This window comes from Fringilla coelebs (assembly GCF_963513975.1).
Source record: "Fringilla coelebs genome assembly, chromosome: 3".
Classification (NCBI taxonomy): Eukaryota; Metazoa; Chordata; class Aves; order Passeriformes; family Fringillidae; genus Fringilla; species Fringilla coelebs.
The window spans coordinates 86,948,405-86,966,447 of record NC_140030.1 but is presented as its reverse complement, the minus strand read 5'-3'; the positions used below and the strand labels follow the sequence as shown (position 1 = coordinate 86,966,447).

At 42.5% G+C, this 18,043-nt stretch overlaps 1 protein-coding gene across 1 annotated transcript in view; it reads right to left on the bottom strand.

The window, feature by feature from the left end:
- Positions 1–272: 272 nt before the first annotated feature.
- Positions 273–18,043, bottom strand: part of PLB1 (phospholipase B1) — a gene marked incomplete at both ends in the record, with an annotated part of 76,680 nt that continues 58,909 nt past the window's right edge. Inside the window, 12 exons of the mRNA XM_084202158.1 lie at positions 273–494; positions 978–1,052; positions 4,531–4,626; positions 5,694–5,798; positions 7,111–7,192; positions 8,355–8,449; positions 9,011–9,076; positions 10,064–10,144; positions 11,895–11,946; positions 13,329–13,428; positions 14,651–14,694; positions 15,902–15,960. Of these exons, the coding sequence (XP_084058284.1) occupies positions 273–494; positions 978–1,052; positions 4,531–4,626; positions 5,694–5,798; positions 7,111–7,192; positions 8,355–8,449; positions 9,011–9,076; positions 10,064–10,144; positions 11,895–11,946; positions 13,329–13,428; positions 14,651–14,694; positions 15,902–15,960 (1,077 nt within the window). The remainder of the gene's footprint in view (positions 495–977; positions 1,053–4,530; positions 4,627–5,693; positions 5,799–7,110; positions 7,193–8,354; positions 8,450–9,010; positions 9,077–10,063; positions 10,145–11,894; positions 11,947–13,328; positions 13,429–14,650; positions 14,695–15,901; positions 15,961–18,043) is intronic.

The window sequence follows — 18,043 nt, the reverse complement described above, 5'->3', positions numbered from 1 at the left end:
CTGTGGGGGAACTGAGTGAGCAGGTGTGTAGTACTTAGTTGCATGCTGGCATGAAACTAGAGCATTACTTTGAACTTCATTCTCCACCTGACCGCAGTCCACCAGTCTGCAAAAGATAACTCTAAAATACATTGCTGATCAATGTTATTTGGCACAAAAATCCCTGGGCAACCAAGAAGCTTCATTCATATCCAACAGGGTTTTTATTCTGCTACTCTCTGTGTCACAGCAGAGAGCAGCCTCATCAGAGAAAGATGTTTGTTCCACGTGCGTTACAGAGGGGTTGTTTTAATGTTGTTTTGCGTGCCAGCCTTACGTTGGTGCTTCTTGGTTGTTCTTCGTGACACAAGCCAGCCAAGTAAAGAACCCACCAGGACCCCAGCTACTGCAGTCACAATGACAGCCCAGTAGGGGACTGAGGAGTCTGTTTTCTCCAAGTTGACATCTGAATTTCCAAATCCACTATTTCCTCGTGTGAAAAGAAAAGGTTTGTCCTACAAAGGGAGAGCAAAGGCTTTATTGACCACAGATCACTCAATGGGCAGTATTCCAACAACATGACATTCGACACTGCCTCTTCTCAGAGAGGAATGGTAGATCTTTAGACAATCAGCTGGTTTTGCCTTCTCTCTATCTTAGCCCAAACACTCTTCTGCTCTATTGTCTGAAAATTCTGAGAAAACAAAAAAGAAGCCACCTCAGAATCATGTGTGGTGGCATCACTTCCTAATTTGCTTGCTGCAAACAAGCAAATGGAAATACAGAGACTCATTAGAACTAGGTTTAATGAAAGGCTTTCCATTGCAGGGAGGATAAATAAAGGATCTTAAGTAGATTTCCCTGTCTGTAACAAACAGGGATATATTTTAGCTACTTGAAACCTTCACAAAGATACTCTTTTAAAGAGGTCTACCAGTGTGAAGAAAGGAGAAAAAAGAGAGGTAATTAATGGAGAGAGCACGTTGACCTTTACTTACAGGGTTTGGACACCTGAGTTTTGATCTGTCATGGGTAAAGTTGTTGTAAGTCTGCTTTTCACCAACTGGCTCCAGCTGAAGAAGAGAAAAGCAATATTAGACTCAATGATGAATCTTTTCCTTCTCAAACTCTCTTGATTCAGACAGTTACAACTTCCTAGCCGATCTTTTGCTGCTTGCAGTAACAAAGAACTGTGGTAGAAGGAGCAAAGTTTGCAAACATTCTAACACTTGTGAACTGAAGACATTGAGAATCTGATGTACTGGCTGCAGAATAACTCCCTCGGAAGCAAGGAATAGGATAAGCATTTCTTCCTTTTTCATTGCTCTGAATAGAATGCATTTTAAATGTTAAGCTAAAGCAAAGTGGTTCACTATTACACCCAGTTCTGCCATGTACTTGTCTCAAATGGCAGTGTAAACCACAAAGGAAAAAGCCCACATAACAGATGCTAGACATATTACTTAGCACATTACTTAAAGAAAGGTGCCTAGGTGTCATGGTGATGGGAGTTACTTCAGAAACGACTGTTACAGAGAGAGGATGGGACAATGCCAAGCTTTGCAGTCTGCACTCAGACAAGAAATTCCCTGGGAATTCTAGCCGAGGCTGGGTTCACAATCTTGCAAGAAGCGAGTTACACGGAGGTTTTTATATTATCAGTTGGCAGCTAAGTTGCAATAGCTGACCACAGGCTCACCCTGAGCCCATTTCCAACCCAACATAAAATGTGCCCAGGCTAACAGCAGGCAGCTGTGCTTGGCTAGCAGTGCACATACCACTGGTTGCCATAGTTAAGCTAACAAGTAGAGGCTTGCTCTCAGTCATGTTAACTGAAGTGTTTACAACTGTTGTATGGACATGCCTGAAGTAATGACTACAAGATTGGTCCACAGAGAACTGCAAAGTTGTCATCCAGCACTTCTGGGAATACATCACAGAGGACGGCTGTTGCTTCTGCTATTGTCCATACAGGCATTTACTGTCCTCAAGGGACTAAAGTGTCAGCTGCATGCTGAAGAGAAACAATAGAGCAAAAAGACCAACACAACATGGAAAAAATAAATTTTATCCATAAGATTCTCATATGGAAACACTGAGAATACTTTCTCTCTCTTGTTCATTTTTAATAAAAAAAATTTTAAAAAACAAAGAAGCTAGCAAAGACTGAAAAATAAAAAGATATGAACCACAGAAAATATAATGAGGGAAGAGAAGAAAGCTAACAAGTGAAGATTAGAAGCAAAACAGGATGCCAAGTTTTGCTGATTGTTGTAGGGTCCTGATGGACTCTTATGACTCCTAATCACTTGGCCCACCACCAGCTAATGCAGCAAAGAATGAATCTGGTAAGTTTTTTGTACCTTAAAGGGAACAGCTCTGTTATTTGTACAATGTGTGGCTCATATCTTGCAGCATTCTGCCTGAGGTGCAACTGGTTATTTGTAGATAATTGTAATTCTTCCCATGCCAGGGCACTTGGTAAGGATTCTGGCACAGAGCCCAGACAAAAGATGATAAAATGCAAAATTCTGTAACCACCCATGCTTACTTCATCTCTATGCAAGCTGTTCTTCAGGAGCATTAGCTTCTGGGCTTAGAGGATGACAGTACCCTCAAGTCCACGAGCATACAGGACAAGTTCTGGAAGAAACCCACAGCTCCTCTAGAGCATGTGGCAAGCATGGAGGCAGAACACAAACCAAACCCTCTGTCCATGTGTCTCTTTACTTCGGCCAAAGACATGACAAGATGGGTTTGGGACCAGTGGAAACCCCTTAAGACTACAGCATCCTCTGACCTCAGAAAGCAGGAGCGCACTTTGTTTTGCACAAAGCCATAAGGACAAAGAACATTATGGCAAGGGAAAGACTCTGTAAGCCTTCCCAATCCCTGCATACCCACACAGTGGCCAGGCACAGTCTGGCCCTTTATGTGCACTGACAAGAATCCATGTCATTTGGCCCTAAGCCTGCAGCCTGCCGAGCTTTTCAGGGAACAGGGAAACAATACAGCCTTACAGTAAGCTTGCACAGCCTTGCCGTACAAGGACTGCAAGGGAAAAGCAGGGATGTGTTACAAGAACTAGATTTAAATAGTAAACAGTAATATCTGCAGTTGGCACAGACCAACAGATCTCTATGGGAGGGAATAGCTGTGCTTTGCATCAGTAAGAACCTGATCCCTGCCACCCCAGTAGAAAGCTTTGTGTCAATATCCACATATGCGTAGGAAATGAGTGACAGTCTGGACAGAAAAAAAAACCCCTCTGGTGGCATAGGAAAAAAGACTGATGGTGATTCAGGAATGAGTAATGGCCAATAGGAATACCACATGGCAACAGAAATCCAATTTAAGACTGCCATATGCCCAGGTACTGTCCCTTTCTTTTTCTTGAAACCCTCAGCCAGGCTCAATTTGAATTTTTCTACATTTGTCTGGGGTTTCTGGCCCACCATTAGCCCTGTTAAGGCTATGAAGCAGAGGGAAGCCTACCAGCCTGCTGTCATCTGGAGTCCCAGACAGGGAAACCTGATGGAAAACAGGCAAATTTGCTGTGCGTGCACAAATCAATTACTCCGAGCACGTGCTTGCACTGTACATTCTATAATCCTGGACCTACAGCTCATATGCTATGCTAGGCAGCTGCACAGATTCCTGCCCTGCATTTTCCAGTCCTTATTTTCAAACTCATTCTGGGGTATCCTGTAAGTTGCTTATCTTGCTCAAACTTTTACTTGGAAGGAAAAGAAATTCCCCTCCATTTATGTTTGTTTCTTGTGCAAACCAGGATGCAGGATTTCTGCTAGCACAATATATTTGGCTACTGGTGTTTACAAGACAGGGGAGGAAATGTTGCTGTGGCATAAAAATGCCATGGTTTTCCTTCCAGTGTGGAGAAACATTTCTGAAAGCAACTGTGACCTTGGAGTTACCAAGTCTGGCACGTACCTCTGATACCTTCTTCCAACACTATTCAAAAGCTATTCATTTCCCCCAAAATGACAGATGGAATGTGATTACAATCATCTTAAGTTTGATTTCAGCCCCCCATTAGTTTCAGTGACTCTACTAAAACTGCCTCAGATACAAGAGTGGGTGGTACAACATGTCCACACTATTAACGGCAGCAAAAATTCAGTCACATATATGTTTTCCCAATAAATATAACAGAATTCACTGAAGAAGGGCAAGATCATTGAACAGACATTTTCAGCAAACCTATGGAAATGAATGTTTAACTAGGCTGAGCTGACTTTTTGTTTTAATGCAAGTTATTTACCAAATCAGAAAGGAATTTTTTGTTACATGAAGACTCTTCAGAACTCACATTTTGAATGAGCAAAGACTTACAGTGTTTCATGCAATATGACCACTTGGGATTACATTCCTAAGCAATGCAGAGTGAGAAGAACCTCAGAGTTGAGCAACCCCCTCTTGTTAGGATATCAGTTTTGTCTTGCTTACTCTTTTGTTTCAGACACCTTTCTCATGATCTTTTGTAGACACTGCTACCACAAAGACATAGGGATTTAAGTTGTAACCCCTTACCATATTGTTCCAGAGAGCCATGGCCATCTCAGCATAGCCTCTTACACTGAAATGAAAGCAGTCTGCAGCAAAGAAACTCATATCTGGCTTGCCAGTCTGCAATAAAAGCAAAAATCATTTCTCAGCAAATTTCAATCTTTGAGATCTGACATATTATATCTACTAGTGTACTGTACTTGAGTTACCCACTTCACAATTTTGGTACCTTCCTAAAGGCTCATGTTTTCCCACTGGAAATAAGCTTAGGTGCTCATAACTATGCACCTTGAGACCTTCTGTGTAATGCAGCCTGCTCAACTGCACACAAAAAATTTCATAACAAAACTAAACTTAACATTAAGCCAACAGTCACAGCTGTTACATGGACCCTGCCACTGACCCACATTCCATTTTGTACAGAACTGATAGAAAAGTGCTTATTATTGCTTTTTAAACTTGTGTGACTCAGACTTACAACATTTCAAGTGTTGAAATTTCTTCTGAATTTCAGATAACAATAAAAATGGTGGACTTAAACAACTGTGGTAAGTGTCTCTCTTATTGGGAATTTGCCTCATCACAACCTGTATGGTGACCATTGGTCAACCTTTTAGGTTGAGAGAAAAAAAAATGGGGATGGTATGAAATAAGTATCAGTACTAGGCAAAACTGGGTTGTTTTGATGAAGATTCATGCTGGATATTTGTATCCTTAACTACACAGCACACATAATGCTAAGGCTGGAGAAAAGAAGGAGAATCAGTGTTTGGTTTCAAAGGCTGCCTCCTGTTTCCATGCTTGGATGAGTCAGAGATTCAAGTGCTGGTCTCCATTTGAAGAAAACCTGAACACATTCCATAACCTAAATCGGGAAACTGTGGTGAATGCTAACCAACCTCCTCAACAAGGGAAGCAACATGCAGTTCAGAGGAAGTCAGAGGGTGCCTTGTTTATGGGTGCATGCTATGAATGTTTCCTAAATCCATTTTGATTCACAGGCAGCACTGTGAATCTTCTTGTGAGACTTCCTGTCTTCTCCTCCCTCGCTCTTAGCACGGATTCCACGCTGTGCCACTAGACTTAGCAGAGAGAAGAAAACACAGTCCCTGTGGCATGGATCTTACTGGCATAAGAGAAATCAGGATACTGGCCCCTGTGTAACGGGAAAGCAAAACAGGACTCACACTATCCAGGGGCAACAAGGTGTTCCGGAAGAACGGCTGGATGACCACAGCGAAGTCCTGCCGCTGTTCGTACCGACCGCTGTTGATCAGCTGCAAGGCTCCAGCCTGCGCGCAGTGCAATCAGTGAAAACACAGCAGTTACTTGCAAGGCTCATCCAACATTTGTCAGCTAGCAGCAACGTGCAGATTAAACATCTTTCAGTGTAGGAAGCCATAAATCGTTAGCGTAAATCCAGCTAAACGTTATAAAGCAGTCAAGAAAACGGCTAAGAAAATAATTTGGTTCATGAGGAGATTTTCATGAGGAAAACGCACAGAAGCTGGATTAATTCAAACAAAAAAAAAGTAAAAAATATAAAGTTGCTTAATTTAAAAAAAAAAACATAAAAAAACCCAGTTCAAACCTTACTTATAGAAACCAAAACTACACAATTGCAATGAGATTAAAATTAGCAGAAAATTATTAAAAAAAGGAACAAGGTCAACATTTTTAGAAGTGACAAATGAGTCCAGAATGCCAACTTGAGGCTGAAGCATGCTTGATTTTTCAGAAATGGGTGCTTGAATTAAAATAATACTTAAACATTGAAAAATTACCTGCCACTTTCAAAAATTATGGTCAGAGACATTCACACAAATAAAAAAACCCCCATCTTATTGTAACTTGCCATCTTGTGAGTATAAGATGGCAAGTTAATATTAATGCTCCTGGTCATATCTCAAAACATTCCTAATCCCTCTTCCTTAGTTAAGGAAAATGACCCCTCTAGTAGGCTTATATATAAACATTACCCAGGGTGAATTTCTTGAGCTTTGTCAGATTCATTGCCAGAGCGAGAATGAAGAACATTATGTGATCTGAAACAGTGATTCCTGTATTCATAAGAACATCGATGGAAAAAGCTTCTGCTCCAATAGCTATTTATAGCCTCTGTTAATTTTGAGTGAATCTTACGCCTGAGGCTATGAAAAGTTACTCTCAGATAGCACGCTGGCCCATGCTTGGTTTAGTTAATTTCTTCTGCTAAGAGTAACCACAAAACAGCTGATGCAAGGTCATTTGTCACTCTTGCAGTGACATGTTAATTCATGTGAGCTACTCATTGGACTCATAACAGACAAACACATATCAACAAAGCAGCCATCATTACTAAATCCTTTTTGGCTGCTGAAACAGCAGCTGGAAACAGAACTGGTCTCCATCTGCATCCAGCTCAGAACTGAGGTCAAATCAGAAGGGAATGTGGAAAGTCTTGCACTGGTACTAACTGGTTAGCTGGGTAGGGTTTTGATTAGGCTGTAGCCAAGTTGTTTTCCACTCTCTGTACTGCTGAGGAAATGCATGACAGGAAGGGCAGTGAGGGAAGCAATATAGAGACACAAGTGAAGATGACCAGTTACAGAATCAATGCATTACCTGAAAATCTCTGTTAACTCTCTTAATTTCTTGAAATTCAGAAGAATTTTCCTCTGGGTTTAAGAAACATGGGCAAGCTTTCCTTCAATGAAAGAAATACTAGAATTAAAAGCCAGTCTAGTATAGTTTATTCACAGTTCTTCAGCGCTGGTGTGTCCGCTTCAAGAAGCTCAGGATAGGTGCTCAAAGCTCACATGCAGAAGGGAGAGTCACCTTGGTGGCTTAGGAATGGACAGACACTTTAAAAAAGAAAAATGTCTCCTGACTTACTTTTCAAAATGAACACCAACCACAGGCAGAAAGAGCTGCAGGATCTGCAACTCTTGAGTCAAATGAGAAAAAAGCGTTTAGTGTGCCACCCATCAGCAGGAAACCACACGTGTTAGAAAAACAAGAAAACCCACCCCATGAATGGGCTTGCAGCAGAGCTTCAGACATCTGGGAGCATAAAATTAGAAAAGACAAATTTTTCATGTAGTCTGAGTCCTTGCACCACTCTGTTTTATTATGTTACCTTCATAACAAGAGGTAATAGCTTGTGCTTCACTGAAATTCATCTTCTAAGAATGTGCTTGGAATGATTATGAAGACATTGAGCAAGATCATCAATTCATTATTTTCCCTTCCAGTGTGTTCCTGCAGTTAATCACTTGTATTTTTAAAAATCTGTGCCTAACTTAATTGGAATTCATTTGGCATCACCTTGCAACTACTGGTCTTTGTTATACCTTTCTCTGCAAGACTAAAGAGCCTTTTCACATCCATTCTGATGCCTTTAAAGACACTGCTGCTTTCTAAAACAAGTCTCTCAGCCTTCTCTGAGTTAAGATTTTGGTCTCCTTCATTAGGTGCAAGGAGCAGTTCCTGGCTGTGCTCTGCTGCATGCAGCCCAGCCTGCACCAGAAGTAATGCAGCACTGGCTACAAGGAGAGGAATCAGGGATGGCAGCCTGTGCTGCTGACCAGCAGATGGCTGGGCAAAAAAGCCTTCGAAGTTCAGCAATCATGTGTTGACTTGCGCTGTGTCATGTTGCCTTACAGCTGAGAAGTGAGAACTCTGCTATCTACAGGTGCAGGTTTTTTAGCAGAAGTATTGCAAGAAGTAATAGAAAGTTGATGGGTGCATCAGGTAAAGGAAGCAATGCACGTAGCTTGGAAAGCTCAGTGTAGATGTCCTGCTGTAGAAACTGAGACTCAGCCAAAAAAATATCACTTGATAGGCAAAGAGCTGTTTTGCTCACTTACTTTGTTGTCAAGGCACACTCTGAAGAGCTTGCTGTGATTTGACGCAGTCCAGAGAGCTCCAGCATCTCCACCACGTTGATAAAGACTCTTGGGAGCTGTGAGGATTATAATAACCAGACAGACAGACATGTTACAAATAACAGAACATGATACCACTACAAAGAGCAAGGAGTGCCATCCGTAGGTCAGAGAGTCAGTGCAAACTGCACTGCCTGCAGCCAATGGCATGTGCAAGGATGATGTATAAAAGGAGGGGGAGGGAGGGGGACATGCAGTGGATGTCAGCCAAAAGAATTCCAGCAGCTAGTACAAACTAGCTGAAATGCTGCTTCACTCCCTGGGACATTTCCATTTGCTCTAGGGTAAATGAAACTGTTCATGGCTGGTTTAGCCACAAAAACTGGCTGTAGGGTCATGGTATGTTTGCTCCACAGCATAAATATTGTCAAACATACAGTTTTTCTGAAACTGCAGCCCTCTCTCTCAAGGCATTAGCTAGTACAGTCATTGAAATGCAGCACTGAAGAACAGTCTGACTCCAGCTATTTGAAAGATGACCTTGTATGAAACATAATCACTGACAGTCTATCAGAGGTGAGAAAAACATCAGTGTACTTGCCAAGAACATAGCTTGCTAGGGTATCTTAAAAGCTTACCTCCTTATAGAAAATATCCAGAGTGTCCTGAAGGTGCTTTACATACTTTTGCACTGAATAGGTTTCCTATTAAAAATTAAAAAAAAAAATTAAAAATTGAGTCAGTCTTTTTCAGGAACCAACAAGGTGATCTGTGAGAAGCTATACCAACTTGGTGCTTCTTTTTTCTTTTGTTGGTAGATATAATTCCAGATCAAGAAGCTCACTGGCACATGTACAGAGGTTAGTGCTTATGTTTTTATACAATTAATATATTTCTCTGATCTCTGTAGAAAATCCTGAGGTATCTTGGCAGAGCCTTTCCCTGATAATGACTATATCAACCACATTTTTGGATTTTGGGTTGTTTTTTATGGGACCCAGAGCAGACTGATTTGTCTTGTGAACAGAAGATTTTTATTTTTCCAAACTGCCTATCTGGAGAAACTGATATGAAGGCAGTCAGACCCCACAAAGCAAAACAACTTTGTGACTGTGGCTATAGAGGTGTAGCTGTGGGGACAAAGGCTCCAGGCAGCAGCCTGTAAAGGCAAGAGCAAAACAGAACAGTGCCTGGTACAGACTCCCTGCCCGTGCCACACAGTTTCAGAGGGGGTGACCACTGACAGCTAAAGAAAAGACATGTTTTTCACTGTAAACTGATATTATTTTGGGTGTCATTCTGAAGCAAGAATTGTAATTATTCTGAAGCAATAATTATTGTGTGGGAATATTTTCCAGAAGACTTCACTTGTGTCCCCTCACATGCCTGAGACACCACACTGATTACTTTGTCCAGTTAAGCAGGGAGAGCTCTTCAGCCTAATCTTTGTGTTTTGTTATTTACGAGCAGGTTCCTAGTACTCAAATAATGCATTTCTCCAGAGCTGCAGTGCCCCTGTATTAAAAGCTGTGCACTTGTTTCTGATACAATGAAGATGAAAGGGGCAGGACTTCCAAGTGCTTTTTTAACAAAGAGGAACTTTGGCTCCCTGAGAGAGAGAAAGGCTATGTTTCCAGGGCTGGTCACCTGCCAAATGCCTGGATGAGCATGCCTAATTCAGAGATACAAACCTTGTCCAAGCAGTACTGGCATAGGTCGTTGCCTCCAACAAGGATGGTAATCAGCTTCCAGTCTTCCTTGAAGTTAATTTTCTAGTGGCACATAAAATAAACAGATTGCAGCATTCATTGCTTAGGCATGCAGAGGTAACATTCACAAATGGGGCTAAATGGGCACAGACAGTAGGGCAGAACAAAGGAGGTATGCTGAGTTAAGCTGGCAAAAGAAAAGCATATCTCCAGGGGGAAAATCTGAACTGTTTGCTAGTCTACTGCAATTCACCTTGGCTTCTGTAAGGAAATTCCCCTCAGCAGACAAGCTCTGTCAGGGTAACCAAGCACAGAAATGTGTCTGTGGCAGCAAGCATCCCTAAATGAATGTCAGCTTCAGAACAGGGGTGGACAGTAGAGATTTGCCAGCCACGGCTGCACACTGCAGGCAGCGTGGGGATAAAGCCGTGTGGGAATGGAGGCTGGAGTGACTCACGTGGCTGTGGAACTGGAGCTGCTGGGGATCCCTGCCAGCTGGGCAAGAATTACCCCGTGGCCAGGAGGGGCAAGGGGTGCCCCAGGGAACAGACAGCTGGATTAAAATAGAAGAGTCCAGGAGGCTGGTGACTTCACTGAGCTCATATAAGGGCAGCTGCAGCATCCACGTCACCACAAGCTAACAATAGGCGCTGCTGAGAGCTGGATCTCATCAAAACATTTTGTAACATTCAGTACAAAGAAAGGAATCAAAGGCAACTATTTTTAGTGTAGTGCATTTACATAACAAACATCTGCGAAAGGATCCCACAAATAGAGGGAGGGCCTGGGAATCACCCAGGTCTGAATTCTCCTCTTTAACCAGCAATTTGCTCAGAAAGACTTTCATGAAGAGGCAATGTTATGGCAGGGATACACCCCTCTCCCTTTTTAAAAAAAATGCATAAAAAGCTGTGAATAAAACAAAGCACTACAGCCTCTCCTCTTCTATTCTATTGAAAGGCCATGCCAGCTCTCTTCACTCTGCCAAACAATTGGCAATGCAGAGTAACTGACAGTGGGGTGAGCATGCAGCATCCATCAAGAGTTCTGGCATGGAGAGCCACATGCTTTGACAAATCCTGCTTATTCAGTGTCTTCCTTTCCCATTCAGTCTGAGCCAAGGAGCACCAGGCACTCCAGTTCCCTTAGAGGGAATGTTCTCCCTGAACCAACAGCTCACACCCAGACAGTCATCCACTCAAATTCAGCCAACACTCAGAGCAGGGCAGCCTTGGGTTTCTCAGATTTCTTCCCCTCCCTGCTTTTGATGCTCATTGTTGCCCTCAGCGGAGTTGCCACAGCAGACTGGTCCACAATGCTAAATCCCCTACTAAAAGATCACGGTGTGACAGAGATTCGTCCATTCCTGAGGTTTCTGGTCACTAAATAATTATTTGCCTGCTCAAAACCAGACTTTGAGAGGGTTTTTTCTCCTGCAAAGACTTCATAGTCCCTCTTCCCAGTATTGTGGATATTGTGACTCATGTTGGTCTGCAGACCTACCTGCTTCAGCAATTTTACACTCAGCCTTCATGACCTTCACTTTGAAGGTTGATGCTCAACAAAGCAATCCTGTGATCTCACCAGAGCCTTCAGATTTCTTCTCTTCCTCACTACCATCCTTACATCTCCTGTCTGCACTGCAGCCTACATTAGGGGTAATTCATCTGGCACATTCATCTTGGAAAGCACAGCACAGACAAGGACTTTTCTTTCATCAGTAAAGCACTCTTCATGACTCAAGCATCCCATTAATTACAGTCATCTCCCAGAGACCCCTGCAGCACGGAGGTGTGGCCCAAATCCCACTCACCGAGCTGCTTCTCATCAGCTCCACCAATGCACGTGCTTGGGCTGGCATGTCACTAGGGGAGAGAACAGAAGATTTCAGACGTGTGCTCCAAAAGCACATCACCTTCTTGATCTCCAGTCCTCACTGCAGGGGATATCAGGATCAGCAGAAATCAGAATAAAGAAAGCGATGCCTCAAAAGACTGTGCAAACACTGAAGGACCAAGCTGCACAAGTGAATAATCTGATCCGAAAAGGCTTCAGCTGGGATAGCTGCCAAGTGGCAGGCAATTGGTATGAGTTCTTCCCATCTCAGACTTGGCCTTGGTACATTTTGTTTGGGAAAAAACACTAATGCCCAGATGTACGGAGACATTGAGTTGCATAACTCGCTTCAAAAATCTAGTGGGGGAGTTTGGTGCTGACACAGACACTGGGCACCTAACCAGCCTTCCTGATCCGGCCTTAAATTCCTATGGCTTGTCTTATGGCTGGAAGAGAGTGCTTACATTGTGGGACTGCCAGGCTCGAGAGTCCCAGTCCAGCTCTGGACAGGATGCAACATCCACGGGCCAAAGCACAAACCATGCTGAGACACCAGCAGGAAATGAGCTCCTGATATACTAGAAGAAGACTCTGTTTGAGCTAATAAACCCTGCTTCTCTCCAGCAACTACACAAATGCAGTTACGTTATTTGGATTCCTAGAACCATATTGATCACGCTGAGTCAGCTTTGCTCAGGGAACCTATGAAATATTTAGTAGCTGTACAGGCTTTGATAGTTATCCTAAATCTCTCTTCCAGCAGATTTCATGGTTGTTAAAGGTGTCACAAAAAGCTCTGGAAATAAATTTTGTGAGTATTCATGGAGCTGGCACAGTGTAAGCCATACAAATTCTTACATGTTTTGCTTGTTAACAGACTAGTAGATTTTTCCTTCAGGAAGAGAAAGGAGTTATTCCCCAGCTGGTTTGGTTTTTTGTTTTTTTTCCCTTTGCACTGCAAACAGGGATAGTATTTTAGGGTAGAAGTGAGCTTCTATTTGTTAGTTCCAGGCCCATTCTCTAGAAATCAAAGATTGAAAGAGATGCTCATGAATTTTTTCCTCATTGCAGATATTGCCTGACAGCGAATTAGGGACCTGTACACTAAAGACCGGGCAGAAAAAGGTACTGGTTGAATTAGAAGCATAACTAAGGCATTGGCTCAAAAATTATGGGCAGAAATAGAATAAAGAAAGGAAGCTTGCGTCTAATTTAGAAAAAGAAAACAAATAAATCCCCCAAACACTGAATTGAATAAAAAAACCAAAACCCTGAAACTCACAATTGAAAACATCAGATCACAGAAACATGCTGAGCACCAGCAGGTCATCAGCATTACCTCAACCCTGACATGCATCACAAAGGTAACCTGCCAGTCCATCACTTCTCACCCCTTTGGGATGGTCCTTACCGTGCTGCAGCATTTCTCTCTGCAACGTTGAATCCAGCTGCTTCCTTAGAGCTGCCGGTGGAGAAGCCAAAGAGGTTTGGATTGAATTTCTTCAAGATGTCTTAAAAAGAAAAACCACAGTGTTTAACCATTCACAGTGCAGCCAGCAGCGTTGCCTCCCTGCAGAAGCAGGAGCCAAGCGAGTGGCAGAGTACAGACCTGTGTTTTCCCCTCATTCACTATCACTTACAGGAGCTAGAGACACACCTGCTTTGGAGACTCTAGTTACTGTCCAAATTTCATCACTGCTATTATTTCTCTCCATGGGCCTGAGGAACCAGGGCCTGGTGGCCCAGGAGATGCATAGGTGGATCTTGGGCAAATCACCAGTCTTGAATTTGTCAGACTACTCGTGGTTAGTTTCTTTCATGTACCAGAAGCAGATGCCCTGAATATGGCCCTCTACCTCTCACTCCTCCAGCTAGATAATAATGGTTGTGGCAGAGAAGTGAATTTTTTTCATTTTTTTAGGTTCACTGAAACTTTCAGTGGGAAAGCATGATGTCTGAAAACTGTTGTTGTTTCTGTGTCTGTAGTACTGCTGTCTGAAACCTCTTTATAGAATCTCATTTATAATGCATAAATGAATTGTGCCTTCTATTTTTCTTCAAAGACAGTGATATGCCTGGTACAAGGCAAAGCACATCAGATTTTTTACTGACAGTGTCAGGTGTCGTCAAACTGCTCCACAGCATGGATCACATACAAATAGGCAGCCATTGTAAACCGAGTGCTTTCCAATTTCTTGTCACATTGACCATTTAATGGTTTCTATGGCAACTACAGGCCCAGTTACACAGAACACTAGGGCAAAAATTTATAGTACCTTTGGATTATTTTTTTTTTCCATTGCTATGTAGCAACTTGAAATCATCTGGAAGAACCACAACTTTGTCAATCCTGGCTAGATGGACTGGCGATTGTTTCATAACCCCTCATTTGTCCGCAGACATTACAGTCAGTCACTGGAAAGCGCAAAACAAAATAAGGGAGGAACAGGTCTGCCACGAACTTCTGTCACCTTCAGCACATTTACTCCTAATTCTTTTGGCCAAAAGGATGATACAATCACATGCAAGTCCTGTGATGTGGAAGGGCTGAATCAACTTTCCAGCTAATCAGGTCAGTCTGGATCTCATCTCTCACTCACATGAACTGCTTAGACCCACAACAGATGGACATCCCAAAGATTTTCAAGGAATTACCATTTCCAGATGTTTCCTAGCATCTACTTAAACCACTTTCAGTGTAATAACCAACTTTTGCTTTTCTAGGATACTCACTGGGTAAAGTAGCCTGGATCTCCAGAGTGTCATCACCCCCAATACTACAAAGGGAAAGAACAAAATCACCCAGTAGGGTTAATCCTGCAGCCATCTGTCTTATTGTCACCACATGTTGTTGTAGCAGCCCAAGAAGGAAAAAACAACCTTCCCCCCCTTCCCAAAAATACTTGCTTCAAAGAGGACTAAGGAGATAAACCACAGGAATTCAGGGAAAGTAGTGAAGGGATAACTCACATTAAACAAAGCAAGGCAGCACTAAGATAGAAGCTATGCCTTCAGGCTGGGAACAGACCATATTGGGAAAACTGATTTTTCATCTGGACATGCTGGGATACCTACCACAGAAAGGCATATTTCCTCCCTAAAGCTGTTCCATGTTACCTTGCTGAAGCTACATTTGCACACAGTTAAGCATAGGAGAGACTGCACTAAATATTCATTAACTAACTATTTGCAATGCTGCAATGCCAATTACAGCATTGCAAATGCTCAACAATGGTGAGAGCCTCGGCCTCACCATTTAAAACCTGTCTGTGTGCAGAGCCAACACATTCTTACACCACTTGTGGCAGCCCCTCCTGAAAGTATCTATGCCTGCAGACACATGCAAAGGGATGAAGAAAGAGCAAAGAGGACAATGTATACATGCACACACTTATCAACCATACGTGTGTCCATAGGGAGCAGGCAGTTTCCTTCCACTCTAGCATGGATATTGAGCTTCACACCCTCTGATGTGCATTGTTTGCCCACTTTGCAATAGCCAAAGGTGTTTGGAACATCTTCACTGAGTATGTATGCACTGCTCTTGCCATGTTCATGCCAACCCACGCTCACTCAGACCTTCCACAGCATTACCAGCATTACACACTGCAGTAGATAATCACAGCAACATTTTGAAAAAGCTCCAGAGAGACTAACAAAAGGCTAAAAGGTACTGTGACACAGGACCACACTTGTAGCAATCAGGCTGGGTTAACACACACACACACAAAAAAAAAAAAAAAAAAAAAAAAAAAAAAAAAAAGGCAAGAAAAAATCCACAAAAACAAACAGAACCCACCCATCCCCCCAGGAATCACTCCTATTCTCTTCCAGTCCTGACACCACCAATCTTACCAAGCAATACTTGCTGTCAGCATCCTTCCCCTGAATTTACATATACAAAGATGTAATACACAACCAGGTGACCCACACTTTTACCTGTGTGCACAAAAACAGAAGAAAAAAAAGTGCATTTTCACTCACCTCCAGGAAAGTCCCCTCCAGTCTGTTTGTAGGTCTGGTACTTTGGCTCCTACTGCAGTCTGGAAAAGATAGAAATAACCATTGAAAAAATACTAAAAGAAAAAAAGCCCTATGAATTTAGGTAAGATAGACATCATGTTTTGAAAGAGCTTAAATATTCTTTTAACATTACTCTGCATCCAGCCAAGCTTTTGCAATGTCCCAGCTTTAGCATAAGTGGTCTGTGTCCTTATTCACCATCACACACTGGCCTGCATCTCCCATACTTCAGCTTTCTGTGCTTCTCCTCATATGCAAAAGGAACTCATCTAGATAGCAGACCATGGAGCACCAGAGCAGATGTAGTCCAGCCAGAGGACATCAGATTGTAAGGTCAAGGACACAACACTTGAAAGCTGCTACTCATACTGTTTTAGCAACCCAATGGGACCCAGATTAATAACAAAGGCTTTGTATTTGTTTGGATTTTTTCTGATGGAAAATGCTTCATCCTGGCATCTCCTGAAGAAAGATGATTTTGACAGACTTAATAATCCAGGAAAAAAGCCCCAAACACTGATGAAAAATCCCCATCCAGTTTTAGCTGTACATAAATCAGAGAAGCTGCTTTTTAATCTGCCAAGAAAACAAATCTTTGGTGTACAATCCATTTTTCCTCTCCTGGATCCAGTCTGCTACTTAGCATACAGACTTGATGAGGTGTAGACAGAATTCTTTTTGCCAGTATAGATAAGCATGTTGGTGTGTCTATTGCTTTCACTGTGCATTGGTGCTAGAGAAGTCAAATGAATTCTAACCAGTGACATGACTAGATTGCTCAATGTTTCATTAATCTCCAACTGTATCTAGATTGAGACAGCCTTTCTTCCTGCACTGTGAACTTTCATATCCTTCAAAATTAAATAAATACATAAAGCCATCAGAACAAAGACCTCTGTGCTGAATTTGGGTGGCTCACAGGATGGGGACAGACCTCTAGCAAGGTCAGCACCCTGACTCACATTCAGGGCAGCAAACATGAGAAGGGGTTCTTCTGCAGCTTTACAGCTTTTTAGTGATCTCACCAACTTTTGTATTCTTCAAAAAGCCATGGCACCAACTCAGCCATAAACACTGACTGCATTCAGGGATCTTGTGAGGAGTACCAGGAGGACAATCCATGCCTTGGTGGACCTGGCTGCTGCAGTCCCCCTGTGCCAGAGAGGGTTACCCTGCACAAAGTGCACGGGGCTGCTGTGGGAGGTGTCAGTATGTGCACACACTTGGGAAATACTCTGCTACTTTTTCTGGTCCCCCCAAGTAAATCACTCAATAAAATCCCCAAACACACCTTGCTGTGCCAGTGGCAACTGTAGGAACTGCATGAATAATGGCATCATGAGAACCTGCCTTGCTCAGCTCTTGAGACAGAGACCTCAAGCATCATAATCTAGCCCCTATGACCAGGGCTTTCTGAGATATTTCACATATTAAAAGAACTAATATTTTTAAAATAAGAGATATGTGCTAGTGCACATACCTGGCATTTGATGTGAGGGAGGAAATAAAGCAATTAATTTTAAGAGTCATGGAAATGGATAGGAGGGAGACTTGTAGGGCTTTACTGATTTCTTCTAAAAAAAGCTCAAAGCTTGGCAGCAGGGGGAAAGCCAGGATTACATCATTTCAAGCAAAATCAGGTTCAGAGCCAATGAGAAGGTGCATGATGCATAATGAAGACATACACATCTGTCTGTAAGATAAGCATGATCATTTAAGGGCTTCAGACCCTTGAAGTCCCTCTGAACTCAACAGGAACAGAAGCTGCTAGAATGAGCACTGGTTTAGTTCAGGAGTTAAAATTCATGGAAACTGTTGACGCAAATGTTTGCTTTCATCCCATGCCAGAACAATTCTGCAGGGCTGTGTAATTCTAGAACCTTTTCTCAGAAAACTTCAGTGCAGATCTGCAGTATTCCCTGCTATTCTTCTCTGGGGCCCTTTTGGTTGTTTTGTTTTTGCCTACTTTTTGTTTTAAACCTCCATTTCTTAGTACTTGAAATACATCAGAGCTGTAACTGGAAGACATCTAGGAATGCAACCCAGGAAACAGAAGCTGAAAGCAAAGCTCTGAAATACAGAAGTATCAGAATTATCTCAAGT